This window comes from Stegostoma tigrinum, chromosome 1, assembly GCF_030684315.1.
Source record: "Stegostoma tigrinum isolate sSteTig4 chromosome 1, sSteTig4.hap1, whole genome shotgun sequence".
NCBI classification, from domain to species: Eukaryota; Metazoa; Chordata; class Chondrichthyes; order Orectolobiformes; family Stegostomatidae; genus Stegostoma; species Stegostoma tigrinum.
In genome coordinates this window covers 64,556,754-64,573,808 of record NC_081354.1, presented here as the reverse complement: position 1 = coordinate 64,573,808, position 17,055 = coordinate 64,556,754, and the positions used below count along the sequence as shown (strand labels likewise).

General features: G+C 39.6%; 1 protein-coding gene across 7 annotated transcripts in view; it reads right to left on the bottom strand.

The window, feature by feature from the left end:
- The window catches only part of ank2b (ankyrin 2b, neuronal), a 794,414-nt gene that overhangs the window by 119,916 nt on the left and 657,443 nt on the right, over nt 1-17,055 (bottom strand). For all 7 annotated transcript variants that reach the window (XM_059645900.1, XM_059645896.1, XM_059645912.1 and 4 more), the window contains one exon: nt 6,353-6,497. In XM_059645900.1, coding sequence (XP_059501883.1) covers nt 6,353-6,497 — 145 coding nt within the window. The remainder of the gene's footprint in view (nt 1-6,352; nt 6,498-17,055) is intronic.

The following is a 17,055-nucleotide window of genomic DNA, read 5'->3' as shown; positions in this document are numbered from 1 at the left end:
AAACTGGTAAACAGACATACTTCAAAGCTATATTACTTTGGTGAAACTCTGTGTTTAATAAACACAAAGTAGGCCTGCCTTTCTCTCCCATGAATTCAGAAAATTCCAGAATCTGCAAACATAATTCATAGCATAGCGGTTGACGTTCGTGGGGGGAGGGTGCTTGTCATTTGGTGGTGAGAGAGTATGGAACAGGTAAAAGATGTTGGGTTTTAATGGGCACCAGCCTCATGGCCTTGAAAACACAATGAGGAGGCAACCACACACAGAGTTGGGTTGTGTATACGGCCAGTCTTGTGCCTCAAGACTTATAAAGAGAAAAAAATTATATGAAAAGTATCCCTCTAGCCCTCAGCCCTAAGGCTGAGGCAGAGGCACAGGTGGGCGACGTGCAGAGGTAGCACTAGATCATTTGAATGATGACATAGATAGCTTTTCTCGTCCTAAACAGAAACAATGGAAAATATGGTCTCTTTTAATGCTGTAAATTTCTATGATTCACTCAGCAATGAATGGACTTTTATCAACATCACAAATAACATCGTCTGTGACTGTGAAAAACATAACCTATTCTTCTTTATCCTTCTAAACCTGTCTGGAGCCTTTGATGTCAATAGCATAATTGGAGGTTCGACCGAGGGTCAAATATGACACTAATGGTAACGATTAATCTAGTTCGGCCGTGAATAGTTGCCACAGAGAAGGATGGAGTTGGTATTTATGGAATGGAGTTTGGAGTACAGAATAAAGTCAATGGGATCCATTTCTCAATATTTAACAAGAGGTCATTTCTGCTCATGCAGTACCACTGTACAAGCAATCTGAATAATTTTGTGTAGTGGAGGAGTTAAGAATGGTAATGGTGAAGTAAAGCTGGGTACCCATGATTCAATTGCAAGAACAGAGCCGGGTGAGAGATATTTGGCTGAGGAAAAGCAGAACTATCCAACCTAATCCTAGTTACTAGTGCTTTGGTCCGTCGTCTTGTTGGATAGGGCACTTGAAGGTAAATCAGTGTTTGAGGCATTCAAAGAGCTGGAAACGAAGGGTCAGAAAAAAAATAGGCTCACAAAAAAAACCTCAAACAGTGTGCTTCTTGCACGCTAAGGATCTGATAAGGCAAAAAAAGAAGGATTTTTAAGACACCATATTCAATACTACAGAAAGCCGAAAGGTGTATCCAAGTTGCAGCGGTAAAATTACGGTGCAATTAAGAGAGCAAAGCCAGTTCATGAAACTGTAATGGCAGATAAAATCAGGAAAAAACAAAGGCATTTTATAAATACTGAGGATAACTCAGGTAAGAGTGGAGCCCATGAAAAGCCAAAAGGTTGAGGAGATAGGAAGCACTGTTCTTATGAAATAAGGAAGGAGAGAGATGCAGGCATTGTAAGAAGGATGAATGTGAAATATTAGATATCATAAACATAGTGAGAGGGCACTGTTTTGAAAGGAGATAAATTACAAAGCTCAGATAAGATGTATCCCAGACTGGTAAGAGAAATATTGGAGTCATGGATCATCGCTGTACAATCCCCCTTGGCTATGGAAGTGGTGTCAAACACTGAAGAGGAGTTAACATTGTACTGTGACTTAAAACTAGAGGAAATTGATAGACTGAATAAGTACAGGCCAGTCTAACTGCAGTGGTGGACAGATAAGGGGAAAACATTGAGCGATTTGATTAATCATTTGGAAAACCACAGATTACACAAGGAGAATCAGCATGGATTATCAAGGGGAGACAAGTCTGATAAATATAAACTAATACTTGGAGGAGATTATAAAAAGGCAATTGATGGTAATGCATTTGATTTATTCCACATGTAGTTTAGAAGGAGTTTTGAAAAGGTCTCACATGGCAGACTGGTCAGAAAAGCAAAAGCCCGTTAGATTCAAAGAAAATGACAAGCCGGTTCCAAAAGTGACTCAGTAGCAGAAAGCAAAAGCTAATGGTTAACTGACGCTTTAATGACTACATGGCTGCTTCCGGTAGATTCCACAGGGTTCAGTACACAGTGCCTTGATGTATTTGAAATGTTTTCATTCAAATTTAAATATAGGGGTCATAATTGAGAAATGTGCAGATGATACAAAATAATAGTGCGGAAGACAGCAGTAGACTCCAGGAAGATATCAAGGGACTGAAGAAGCGGGCATCACAGATAAAAATGGGATTACATCTTGAGAACTGCGAGGTAATGTAAGGGGAGGGGAACAACCTACAGGAATACTGATATGCATAGAGGAACAAAAGTACCTTAGAGTACATATTTTCTTTGGAACAAGGAGGCTGAGGGGAGTTGATTTCTTCCTGTTTACTTTTGACCTTGGCTTTGGACATCTTGTTTGCCTCCAATGTAACACTTCTACTCTTGGTCTGCTTTTGTCCTTTTCCATAGCAGTGTTAACTGTAATTGAATTATGATCCTTATCTTCTTATACTTTACCACCATCATTCCCTGAAATGAAGTTTGGAACTGCTGCATTTCTTGTTGAGTTATTACATACACTTACTGCCCTATTACTTTTGAACATCTTAGAATTTTGCTTACATATTTGCTCTGGTCTCCCTCCAACTTTTACGTGAAGTTCTTAAAATGGGACTCATACACCAAAATCTACAGTATCAATAATGACAGCAGGTTTCTGGGCTTAAGTCAACCTTTAAAACTGCTAAAAATAACCCATCAAAATGAAGGTTTACTTATCCATCAAACAGCGAAAGTGAGCCACAAACACAGTGTACTTGAAATGTCAGTCAAATCACACCCAAAGAATGACCATGTGTTAAATTCTCATGACCATGTGTTAAAAACCCGAAACGTTAACTCTGTTTCTTCCCTGACAGAAGCTGCCAGACCTGCTGACCTTTTCCAGCAACTGTGTTTTTGTTCCTGATTTAGAGAAACTGCAGTTCTTTCGGTTTTTATCAGTATGTTACATCTTGGCTGAAACGACGAGAAAATTTATTGGTACACCGATTGTGTACGAACATGACTTTTGGGAAAGATAATGATGAGGTTGTCTGATACATCAGATCAACTTTGTCACTGTAATTTATGGTTAATCACTTTTGTAAGAGGTAAAGACCTTCACTTGCATGTTATCCACAAATGGCACAGTGCAATAAAATCTTTCAAAAATGCACCACTCCTGCAGAACTAACATTATTTGCAACTGAACTTGTATATTTCTATGCAGTGAGTGCAGACAACAGATATTCCTGACTGCCAGAGAGCAACCTGAAATCCAAGTAAATTCATTGTATTCCAGTTTCCAATGATTTGAATATCTACTACTTTAGGTATATGAAGTGAAATTTTTAAAAAAATTATTCACAACAAACATGACATTTGTCCCTGGGCTGATCTATATTGGCTTCCACAACAAGACTGCATATTTGCGACGATGCAGCAATTTCCAATGATGACCAGAGGTATAATTTCCTTTGTTAGCTGAGTATATAGTCTAATGACCCACTGCATCCTGAGCCTGTCAAACAGATCGGCAAAGCCTGTTGGCTTTCCTCTTACTGCCGTCTGCCGATGCTGACCAATTGGAGGCTGGTAGCTTCAGGACCCAGCAACACCTCCAAGGAGGACTGGATAAGTTGCAAAATCAGCAGCCCTGAGCTCCCAAGATGCCACAATGAGCAGAGACAAAGGTGTGTTCTTAGTGATATGGTAGGGTTGATAGGGTGCAGGGATTTTCAGACAAAGTTGGGAGGTTGAGTCAAGAGCAAGAGCAGTGGTGTGACTGTCAGCAGCTATACTCCTCTCCTCTGTACATGCCCTCCATCATGGCAAATTGTTGCAAATCAAAGACACTCTACCAACGAGCAATCACCCAGGTTTATGAGATCACTAAATCCAAAGATCATGGCTGCCCAGTTGGGAACAGGCCCTTAAGGGGTTGTCAATTGATCACTTAAAGTTCTCAAGTGGAGGTAGAATGGGAGTGATGTCTTCTGTCCCTTCTATCTGGCATTTACTTGGGTGGTGGCAGGAAGGTGTTGTGTATTTGTCTCAATGACAGTCCACCTAATTTTCCAGCCCTCCAAGCTCCTTCTTCACATCCTGTGAGCCCAGAAGATTCTGTTATCTGCTGCTGTAACTTTCTCCCATGACTGTTATATTGAGCCTTAACCGTTCCAATGTTCTCCGGGGTGGCATCCCCACTTCATGTAAAATTAAACTTGCCATAACCTTTTCTGCTAGCAGGCCAATTCCATGAGGTCTTGTTCACCTGTCTCCCTGGAACCTGCTGACTCACATTGGTTTCTAGTCCTGCAACAACTTGTTTCAAATACATATCCCTTCACTCTAAATCCCTATAGAAGATCATCCTCACTAGGTGTAAATTTCCAGTGGAGCCACAACCAGTTAAGATCTATGTGCTCCTCTAATATTAGCTTCATCCACATCCCTGAATTTAGATGCTCACTACTGGCAGCTGTACCTTCAGATTCACATATTCAAATCGAGAATGCTTTCATCGTGATGCCTTTTCTGACCAAGCATTAGTGAACTGTCCTAATGCATTCTCACATAATTTAGAATCAAATTTTATTTGACAATAGGTCCCTGAAATGCCTTGAGTTTCGTTATTACATTAAAGGTGCTGACATAAATGCACATTTTTTGCTGTTGGTTTGATTCTGGTTGTGTGGTTGACTGATGTTTCCTTTCTCTCTCTCAAGTGTACTGAGAGCAACTGATGCATACAAGAACCATCCAGCTGAGACTCATCAATGAAGTACAGACTGGAAATCAGACACTTTAATCTTTTTTCCTGTGTGGTGGAGTATGCTACCATCTAGTATACACTTTCTCATTCAGCCCTGTAGAAACATGGGCATGGTACTCTGCAAATCGATTAGCAAGATCCGTCTGCTTGCAATTCCCAGGTGATCAATAAACCAAACTTAGAAGTGTGCCACATTAGGGTTTCATTATTTTAAATAAAGTTCTAGTAAAATGCAGAGGCAAGGATTATAGTTAGGCAAGGCAATTTTCAATTAATCCAAGCTAAGTTAATATTATGGTTTATTAATTGCAACTAGATACACAATAACAAAACCAGAATAAACAGATACCATACCCACAAATCTTCCAGAGATTATAAATAAAAATCAGTGGTTGGCATGAGAATGTATGAAATGCCTATCAAAAGAGCTCTTTATTTCTGCCAAATTAGTTAGGTTCTCCTGAGGTGCAGCTTTGACGTTTTAGCAGTTTGGCTACTCCTAAACTTCACTTGGAATCTTGTAAAAAATTTATGAGAAAAACAGGGGCTTTGACCCACAAACCACTAACAAGAATTAATAGCTTTTCTGATAGGTGTCTGCGGCTTTACTATCTGGATAACTCACGCTAACTCCAGATTAGCTAAACTTGTCCATCCTTGTCATTTGGCCATTCCCAACAAATGAAGCAGAATTAGGCCATGCCAGTGCACAGAATCATGGGCAGGCCTGTAGCAATCACTGCAAATTGGTTTCATCTATGCTATGAACAAATAAGCACCAAATGATGTTTCTAATGTGGATGAAATCAGACTGTTTTACTACTTTATTTAACTGTTTAACGATGAAATGTGTAATGGTGGAAAGTGAAACAAGAAACACATCATTGCTATGGTCTGCGCCAACATGGTTGATGTGGAAAAGACATCCCTTTGTGTGATAGGTAAATCTAAGAAGCCAAATTGTTTTGCAAATGTAAAACATTATCCATAGACTATGACTCTAATAAAGCTACTTGGATGATCTCTAGAATTATTTGATGACTGAATCAGAAAGTGGACAAAACATATTGATGGAAGAAATGATTACCCTGAAAACCCATGAAGAGCCTGATGGGTGCCTCCCCACTCACCCACCTGTTTCCCCAACTAAAACTGCAAAGTTTGGTCAGATGCTCCAGGAATTCAACCTGTTTCACAAAAACATGTCTGATTGCATTGACATGGCGGACGTGTCCAAAGACAGTGCACTACCTGCAAAGTACTGCTGTGTTTTTCTAGAGCTGACACTCAGTAATTTTTCAATGCCTTTTCCTATACAAGGTCAGGCCTTTGAAAGGTAGGAAAAAAAAAATTGAAACCTTTTTTCACATAGTTACTGCATCAGCTTGTTTACATTTGGCATTTCTTGACATACAACACATTTGTAGACAAATAAGATTATGCGGTGCCTCTTCAGCTGTCTCAAAATTCTGTTTAACTCAAGTTTAGGGCAGTCCACATTCAATTTATCTCATCGCCATTTGACCATAATTGCTTCAGTCTAGAATTTCTCTTAGCCAATGAATTTACTGAATTTTAAATAAGTAACTGATTAGAAATGTACCTGTCTGAGCGTTCTCCAAGGCGTCCTATTCCTCTATACATCATATTGTCCAGGTATCGACTGCTCGGTAGAGAGTCATCACCGAGTTCTTTCAAATCCTCTGGTCTAAGGTACTCTCCTCCATCACCAGTCATTGTATCATCTCCTTGGGAATAAGAGACAGTTGATCAGTCAGGAGAGGCACTGAGTTGCAGAGTGACCAAGGGTGAAAAGAGTCACTGGCTGGAAACTAACCATGCACAGTCAAGTAACATTAGAGAAGCAATTGCTTATTACTGAAGACTGAGAGAAAACGTATGAAACTAACCTGATGACTGTAACACATTACATAAAACAATGCACTGCAACTTGAAACTTGATGGAGACTCCTTTATCATCAGTTGTCAGCTGACATAAACAGATTTTCTGAATCAGATCAAGAGAAAGCTGGAATCATTTTCTCTCTAGGAAAGGGACTGCCTTGTGTAAAAGGTGGTACTTCATAACAAAGTGATCTGCTAAACTAGCTTTAATTGTTGAAATTACAATTGCTGTAATTGGTCCGAGATTTTATTTAACTTTTCACCTCTTCCAGGATTTTGGTGTTGTCCCAGTCGATTTGGATATGGAGAACACTGATTCGACTGGGACATCACCAAGATCCTGGGACAGGCCAGGCAGAGACAGGTGCAGGAATTCCTAGAAGCCTGGCACTCCACAAAAGCATGCTATTTATAAACACATTGAACTCAACCCCATATACACTCCACTACGAAGGAAAACTGCAAGTGAGGCACTCCAGTTCAATGGACCCCAGAGTTTAAAAACCAGGTGGGAAAACACACTGATGCTTTATCAGAGACTGCAATGAGGATGTTATCCAGCAGGGTAACAAAACATCTGGGAAACAAACAAGCTCGGCAAGTCAACTAACTTTAACTCTATGCTAATAAATGCAAAAGCATCCTATATGCCTTCAGAACCATTTTAACTTCCTGTCCTGCTATCTTAAGGGACTGGTGGTCATGTACATGAAGGTCCCCCTTATTCATGGTTTCCATGGTCCTACCATTCATCAGGTATTCGCTTGCCTTGTTTGTCTGGCCCAAATCCATCACCTTACACTTAAATGAGACCAAATTCCATTTGCACTATCAATACTATGGAGGTATGGGTGTCATCACTGACCGGAAACCTAACTGATCCGAGCATATTCATACATTGCTACGAGAGTAGGTCAGAAGTTGTCTGCGGAGAGGGACACACCTGTTCATCATCTGCAAGTTAAAAGTTAGAAGGGTGATGGAATATATTGCAGTTTCCTGGATGACTGCAGTTCCAATAACCTTCAAGCAGCTCAAGACCATTCAAGACAAAGCAGCCTGTGTGATCAGTACCTCACCCAGCATTTTAAACATACAGTCCCTGAACCATCAGAATACGATCATTTAGTGTGCAATGTATACAAAATGAGCTGCAGCAATTCATCAAGGCTTTTTGGTCAACACCTTCCAAAGACACAACCTCCACCAGCTAAAAGGACGAGACAGGGCAGCACATGATTGGGAATACTATTAACTTCAAATTCAACACACCCTGGCTTGGAAATATATTGCTGCCCCTTCATCATCGCTGGCTCAAAATCTTGGATCCGTGCAATGCATCTCCACAACATGAACTGCAGGGCAAGGGTAAGACTCAATAACACTTTCAGACAGACAATTAGAAAAGGGGAATAAATGTGGGCACTGCCACTGATTCTCATATCCCATGAATGAAAAAAAAGAAAACCCATAATGTTGTTGTACCATCATCAAAATAATGCAATGTACTTAGTAGTTGAGGTTTATTTCACAGATTACAACAAAAAAAAACAGCATTTCTATAAATAACTCCTGTATCTTTTTCACCGAATCCCTACAGTGTGGGGGAGCAGGCCCTTCAGACCAGTAAGTCTGTATCAATCCTCCAAAGAGTCCCCCATCCAGCCAGTTCCCCCTACCCTATGCCTGTAACACTCCACATCCCGTGGCAAACGCACCTGACCTACACATCCCTGGACACTACAGGCAATTTAGCATGGCCAATCCACCTAACCTGCATATCTTTGGACTGTGGGAGGAAACCGGAGCACAGGGAGGAAACCCACGTAGACACGGGGAGAATGTGCAAACTTCACACAGACAGATGCTGTCCCAGTGGCATTATTTCAGTCAATGTTCTTCCAAGACATCCCTGGCTCCTGGAAACATTTTGTTGCTTTTCCCATTCTCCCCTACTCATCACATGCTTAATTCGCATTACATTTCTAACTTTTCCCACACCTGGTGAAAGCTCATCAAGCTGGAACGTTGGGCAGGATTTTCCTGAAGGGTTCGAAAACAAAAGGCAGTCCCAAGGATTTTTCTGTCTTTCTGGAAGGTTGCTACCATGGAACAGCTGCAGTGCCACAGCAGAGTTTCTAGTTGGAGCCCTGACTATTTAAGTTGTCTACAAAAATGCTGTAGAAACTCAGGAGTACTAGCAGTATCTGTGGAGAGAGAAATGGAGGTAACATTTTGAATCAATATGACTATACTCCAAACATATCAAACTAAAAATGTTAACACTCTCTCTCCATTGATGCCTCCAGACTGGCTGCATTTCTACAGTATTCTGTACTTGTTTCAGATTTACAGTATCTGCAGTACTTCACTTTTATTTCAATTGCCTGACTGCTCCTGGTGAATTGATGCAGTGGGGTGCTGTGCTGTCACAATTCCCCTATTTTCCCATTCTCTGCTCCAGCTCCATTCCCATCACCTTAGGGTCAGGAAAATTCAGTGCACTGTAAAATTTTACTGGCACCAAATCTCCTTTTTAACTCATCATTGTATTTAAAACTTACTGAAGCTCAATTGATGTTTAAAATATTTAGAACGTAATTTGATTTTGCAGCAAAGTTAAGCTGTGTATTGCTTTACTCCAGATTGAACGTGCTCAGCCACCTGCCAGAGATACATTACAGCCCATGTGTTTTGACTTGTATTCGATAGATTCAAACGAATCACAGATGCTACTTAAAAGATAGGTTTTCCATTTGGCAATGTGATACTTAATAAGATTGATTAATTATCTGATTAATTCCCACTTTGGCAAATTTCAACTGGGCAGGAGAAGTGTTTATGTTAAGATTGCTAAATTAAATATTATATTCTATGTATGTAATCATATTTTAATATGCTATATAGATGCAACCTGTTGTCAGGAGACGCAACAAAGCAATCATTGATTATAATAAATGTTGATTCATTAGTCTTATCAGCATCATCTTACAACATAAAGTTCATTAAATTTAGATGCAAAAGTACAGGCTACAGAATCATATATATTTTATTCCGTTTCTTGATCATACTGCAATTGTTTTTATCATTGCGGATAAGAGGGACACGTTGCCCGATGCTACTAGTTTAGGATCTGGAAAGTACCTGGAGTTTCTCAGATTACCATTGCACGGTAAAGTATCGCAACAATCTGAAGAGCTGCTGGGCAACCTCCACAATAGCAACAGGTTGTACAATGGGTGATAAAAGTCTCAATAGGCCCAGAACTTGGGAGGCTACCCAATGCTTCCTGTCACCCAAAAAATTTCAGCCAGATTTTTGACAGATAGATAGGCAATGGGAAGGCCATCCCCTGCGCTTTACCTGCTCCCCCAACATCAAACCCACTTGCAGCTTAAAATAAAATCCAGTCCCCATGCTTGCTTTGAGTTGTTTTGTATTGCACTTCAACAGAGAATTTATCCTTCCTGTTGCCAGGAGTGAAAATTTGGTTCAAGCCAAGTGAATGTGGTTCCTCAAACAATTGTAGCAAAGTGTGAACACATAGAATTTGGGCTTTGTGAGGCAGAGATAAAAGAGGTCATGGGGAAATCTGTCTTTGTTTTATCAAGATCTATGGTGTTAATTTGGGCTTTTTGGTCCTGGCTAGCTATCTAAATGTACTGCAGAGCGTTAAATCTCCTCTTCCAGGTACTTGGTATAGAATATTTTGGGTTCTAATTCTTCATTCAATAGAATTCTTGAGAATGGGCATGAGCAAATCGTCCTAGTCCTCCACTAAGATTGGATAACCCACATTGTTCCAACTGATCCACTGAATTTCTCCATATTACACTGGCGCAGAGGAGAACAATAGTGAACCATGGTTTAAATTGTACCTTGTGGGAGGCTGCTATGCATTGTTGACACACAGTTCTAATGAAGCTGGTGTACATCAGATGTACAGACCTAGAGATAAAGGTTAGAATCCTTCTGACTTTACATGACGTATTATTAAAATCTATGAAGTTGATTTTAACTGTCAGGGTTGAGAGGAAAGGTTCATCAGCTTCCAATTACACATTCCAACCAACCTCGTTTTTCCCCCCCAGCAGAAGAGAATATTAGAATAAATGTAAGGCAGTTCCCTGAATCACTGCCACCCATTTCTACCACTGGTTTAAGTTAAAATTAACCGTCATCTGTGACATCAACAAAGGTCAGTTCAGAGACTTAGATTTAGCTATGGCACAAATTCAAGTAGTTTAGTACTGATCGCTAACATCAATGATTATTATCAGAAACCAACATCTCCGAGCTGATCACTGGTTTGCACGGGGTAAACAAGCACAAGTCAATGACTACTAGGCCATTAGCATACCTAGTGAAATCTAAGGAAAGGGAGGAGAGTAAATTGAAGTCAGTTACACGAACAGCAGGGGTACAGCACAGCATTACAATGTAACTACTGCTCAAACTAGCAATACACTCCAGATCTAAAGAAAGCTTTGAAGGGCACAAATGAAGCAAAAATAAAAAGAAAATAGTAACATACTGTACAGACGAATTAATTTCTGAGAAGGATGTGAGTAAAAGTGCTCTCCTATAATTGTTAGGTTAAAAGAAAGTGAGAAAGTTGAATAACGCATGGGTAAACACAATCAATGCTTGTAATACAAATAAATTACTTTCCCATATTCTGAAAACATGAAATTCAGTGGGCTCAAATTAAATCCCTAGTCTCATTGGTGAAATTACATCCTAATGCATTAGTCCAGACATACATTAAAAGTGACAAAAACCTGTATTTATGGGACATGTTTCACATGTAAAAAATTCCAAGGTATTGCTTTGATATCCATTAGGAAATATTTTTTCCCATAGGGATTACACCAAAAGATTACACCAGATGAATGACTTACCAGAAACTGAGCAGTGTGAAGTAAGAAGCAGAATAGTTAATCCACCACTGATATTAAAGATTTTGTAATATTATAATGATGAACAAACAAAAGTAGCCATTAATAGGTTTTACTTTCAAGACAGTCAACACAGTATGTTTTTCATGAGGGAGCTTGAGAATCTTTTCCTGGAGATTTGAGTTAGAAGAGTGCAAATGGAAATTCTCATTTGTGCTTGTCACGAGAACACACTGGAGACATAATACATGAAATGAATTGGAAATCCTGTTGGGTACTTTATTTCAGGTTCACACCCCTCATTGCCATCAAAGTGAGATTTATTTTTGCATTCAACCTGCACTTCACAAAACGAGGACGGACTGTTCTCTCATGCCAAGTAGACTCTAATTCACTCTATCCATTGGTGAAATGCTTAAACTAGAGACATATTGCTAATTTGGAAACTATCTGCTTTTAGTAAAGCAATACAATTTACAGATTCTACTTTCTGGCATTTGTTTCGGACAACGCGCGGCAATTTGAATTAATTATGCAATATTGATGTGATTTGGCTTGGACTGAGAACATCTTGACTCTACTTTGTAATGCCTGGGATACTTTTAATTTCACAGTCCTTCAATCTGAATGGTTCAGGGGAGACACAATTGTTTGCCCCATGTTCCCACATGCCTGGTTTCTCTCATTGTGCCAGTTTCAGTTTGCAATTTCAGCCACGTGCTGTGCAAAAATTGAAACATCTAAATGGGCACTGTGGTCAGATGGTCCAGGGCCTTAATACTAAGCCCAAAACCTGAATGGGCAATCTTTCAGCAGTCAAGTCCAATGGGGCTTTCAGGACAGGTCAAGCTTAAAGTATCCACAGGAGACAAAAACAGGCAAAGACTTGCCGTGGAAAATGAGACTGGTTGAGTTTGGCGAGCAGATTCGCTGGTGCCCTGGGTTCCTGCCATGACCGTATATGGAGAAGAGGAAGACACATCAGAGGATTGATGCCAAGGACAGCCTCAATGTCTTCCATACACGATGCTGGGATCCCATTGCATACATGATACTGGGATCGTGTTTTCGACCAGGATAATCAGAGCGCCAGAGGACATTCTGGAAGGATGCAGCAGAGAGGGACATGAAGGGAACGCCTGGCAGCCACTCCCTCACCGAAGACTGGAATTAACAATACCAGCCTTGACAATGATATTATTGATAAAGGTTGTCCGTTCAAAATGTAAGCTTACACAGTTGTTATGATGATTATGGGCTGCATTTTACCTTTTAAAAACTACTGTCATCTAACAAAGTGCAAAACTAAAGCTCTGTTGTAAATGGTTGGAGTAAATCAGGTAATAATAGATCATTTTTCACGGTAAATAGATTAAATGTCACTGTACCATCAGTGCAGACAGGAATGGCATACAAGTAGATTAAACAGATTCATTGTATTTTCCCAAACTGAATAAATTTCCAAACAAAAAACACTGACAGTTAGTTGAGACAATCAAATGAGATTAACCTGATCCCTGATTAAGCAATGTACAATGCAAGTTTGAAACCTTGTTTGTTAAGGTACTGAACAGACAGAACCGAAAGATTTGAAAAGCAGGAAAATCTGAAGATAGATTACTTTTAAACTGGAATATTCGTATTTTAGGATTCAGGCAAGAAATATAATCTTTAAGCAAGATACATTCAGATCATTTGTTTGAATTAATCCAAAAACTTGTCTGACCAGCAACATAAATGACAATTCAAAAAGCCTTATCATGAAAATTTGAAAAATATAGGAAGAAACTGAAACAAATATGAAAGTTTAAATTTGAACAAACAAATAGTATATTTGATACTGGTCAGGGCAAGTTTAAAACCTGCCCTAGAGGAAGAAACTCAACAAAAAAAATAAATAAAATTAAGATCATAGCCAAATTATAGACAAAATTACACCTGAGAAAAACAAACTGATAAAAAACTGAAGCAAAAATTTTCTTTTGAACACAGACAGGATTTTCCTATTTCAGACAGGAATCTCGAATTGAGACATTCCACAATGATCTTGCTTCCTGGCCACCAACACTACTCTGCTCTTGTGATTGCAGAGACTGGCTGCAGGGGCCAACACCCACCTGAAGTGGGCGCAAGTTGAAAATGGACAGATGCCAAGGTGGGAAAGTTTGAAGGTTCCCTTCCAAAGCTGGAGCTTTGGCTTAGTCCTACACACAATTCCTTGCCACCAGAATAGATTCCTGTACTCTCCGTTCCACCCAGCATCCATTTTGACTGAGCTCAACAGTCATATGACAACTTTGGGAAATTATTGACAAATTCATGAAACTGTTAAAATAAACAACCAATCAATCTCCACCAGGAAAACAGCTTCAATCTTCTCTCAAGGAAAGCCACTCAAACAAACTAAATAAATGGATTCTTATTATATGATCATAAAATTGTCAAAATAGAAATCCAACTGAAAACATTTCAAAAACATGATCCTGAGGAGCTCATTGCACTGTCAAACAAAACGGAGCCCACATCACTTTTGGAAGCTGCATCAAAAATCTCTGCTGATGTGAATCTATTTATGCAGTTTGAAGTACATCTAAGCATTCATAATGTGATTACACTGCACAACTGCCCTAATGAAACAAGTACAATAAAGCCCGAATGATCATCTATCCACTACTTCAAAAGCTGAACAAATAACCAATCTCTTACCTGATTTCATTCACAGGATGTGGACATTGGGGGTTGGCTTGGCTAGCATTTATTGTCTATCATGGATGGGATGAAGCCAAAGACCATCATGTGGAAAGGTTCTGCTAATTTGGAGGTATGTTTTCACGTTATACAGCAACCAGCAGGAGCAATCTTGTCTTCAGTGGCTCAGCATTCCAACACACCAAATAACAGGACCCCGAGAATGGACATGTTTAAGGGCTGCACGATGGCTAGCACTACTGCCTCACAGCTCCAGGGGACCCGAGTTTGGTTCCACCTCGAGTTAGATTCCGCCCTTGAGTTACTGTGTCTGTGTGGGATTCCTCCAAACGCTCAAGTTTCATCTCACAGTCCAAAGATGTGTGGTTTAGGTGGATTGCCCATGCTAAATATTCTGTAGTGTCCAGAATGTGCAAGCGAGATGCATTAGTCATGGTAAATGTGAGGTAATGGGGATGGGGTAGGGATTTGGGTGGGATGCTCTTTGGAGGGTTTCAGCAGATCCAATGGGCCAAATAGCCTTCTTTCTGCATTGTAGGGATTTATGATTCTAAGATACCTGCACATCACAAGAAGAATTGCAAACAATAACACCACATGCAAACAAGAGAGAGTTCATTCCCAACTCCTTGTCCTCCGAGCAAATTATTTCCGTCCCATGCTTTGTCCCAAGACAGGACTTTCTGCATAAGACAGCTGCAGCTGCTATGTAATTTCTGGAAAATAAGTAGCAAAGTACCAGCCTTCCAACAGATCAAAACTAGCTATCATGGTTCATTTCCATACAAGACATAGTTTCCTACCAGCCTCATCAGATTTACTGAGTAATTTTTATAATTCAAAGACCCTGCCAGAGACCACTGTAAAGAGACAATATGCAAGTAGGCATATAGTACATACTGTTTCAGTCATTCATTTTGATGGAATGAAAATCATGGGTTGAATGATCATAATTCACAGTCCCCCTGCAATTCACAAGTTCCACATTACAAAATTATTCCAATGGCACTTCCACAAAATATTTCTTAGAGTGAGTTTGGATGTCCCAGCATATTCCCTGAAAGAGAATTGAAAACAGAGTTGGTGGCCCATTGTGGGATCTGCCCGATTTTTCCTTTCCATTGATAATCATCGTTAAAGTGTGTGTAATGATTTTCACCAACATTCTTCCCTGACGGAATAATTAGGATTGACCCATACATGTTTTGAGACAGTACTGAGGGTGTTGTAAAGGAAGTTATACCACTGTTAGAGAGTCACAATGCAACCCCCAAATTGAGATCTTCCAACACGTTTTAGAAGGAATCTCTGAACTTCAGGTCCCCCCATTCATCACACAGACTCGATCATCACACCGACTCGAAACACAAATATCTACATTTCCAACATAACCTTCAAGTAGGTACAACCATTTTATGAGGAGAGTCAGAATTTGATCCATAAGTCCCCTATTCAACCAAAATCCATAACCATCACTGCTTGAAGCCACATGAAAGTTACTGCCATGTTTAAAAAAGCAAATATTACAGTGAGCAAACAGTACAAATGTATCTCTGACCAATTCTGAAGCTTTACCAACATACCATTTCTGGTATGTTGAAACAGACAGTGTAACATTACATGTGGTTAAGGGTAACAAGGCAGAATTTTTATTTTACTACGTTGGTAGTAATTTATAGAAGCTTACAGATTTTCAATCCATTTAAAACCATTTGGATTTGACAGGGCTTGTGTCATTATTCTGCTAAATTACTATTCAGCTGAAGATAAACACCTACCTATATTCTACTCCTGTCTCTTCATCAGTGAAAAAAAAGTTGGTTTAATTTCTAATCTCCTGTTTTAGCAGAAAAAAAACTACAAAGATTAAATCCAACTGTGAAACAGTGGAATAGACAGAAAAAAATTATATTAGATGTGTGCAGATAACGTATTTTTTTCAATTTGTTTTGATACCATAAAGAACTGGTAATGATTGGATCGACAAACTGTTCATGGAATACACAAGATTCAATTCAGAACTAAAAGAAAAGAATCAGGAATAAAGTGCTGCAGGCACCATCGCTTTGTTTCATTGTATATTGTTCATTTTCAAATCATGTCACAGAATCCCTACAGTATGAAAGCAGGCCAGTCAGCCCATCAAGTCAACTCTGACCTTCCGAAGAGCATACCACTGAGGCCCAAAGCCCCTCTACCCGATCCCTGCAAACCTGAATTTTCCATGGCTAACCCACCTAGACTGCATATCCCTGGACTATAAAGTCACTTCTTACACGGCCTTCTTTGATCAAGTGTTTGGTTGTTATCTCTCAAGTCACATGAAGAATGTCAGAGTCAAATTCCATTTGACAAAGCTCCTGAGAAGCAGCTCGAGACATTTTACTACATTAAAAATGCTATATAATACTAATTGTTGTTGTCAAATCCTTAGTCAACCTAGCAAGTAGCACACAAAACTTATACTGTTTGCGATGAGCTTAATGTCTCTCATCACTGATTTTCAGAAATATTATGATGTAGAGGGACAATTTGAGAACATGACATGGATGTTTCCAATCAAATTTTTTCCATCGTCCTTTGCTCCTCTCCAAAAGCCACTTTTTACTACTGGCGTACGGTTTCAAAGCTACTGAATGGCTTCATCCACTCAATTAAGTGGTCATTCTTTACATAGAAGATCACACGGTGTGTACTGTGTGGGTACTTCACGATGGACTTCAAAGGTAAGCCCAGATCAATCTTCAAGCATCCATGCACATTTTGTAGCAGCAGTCAATGATCTAGAGATCAA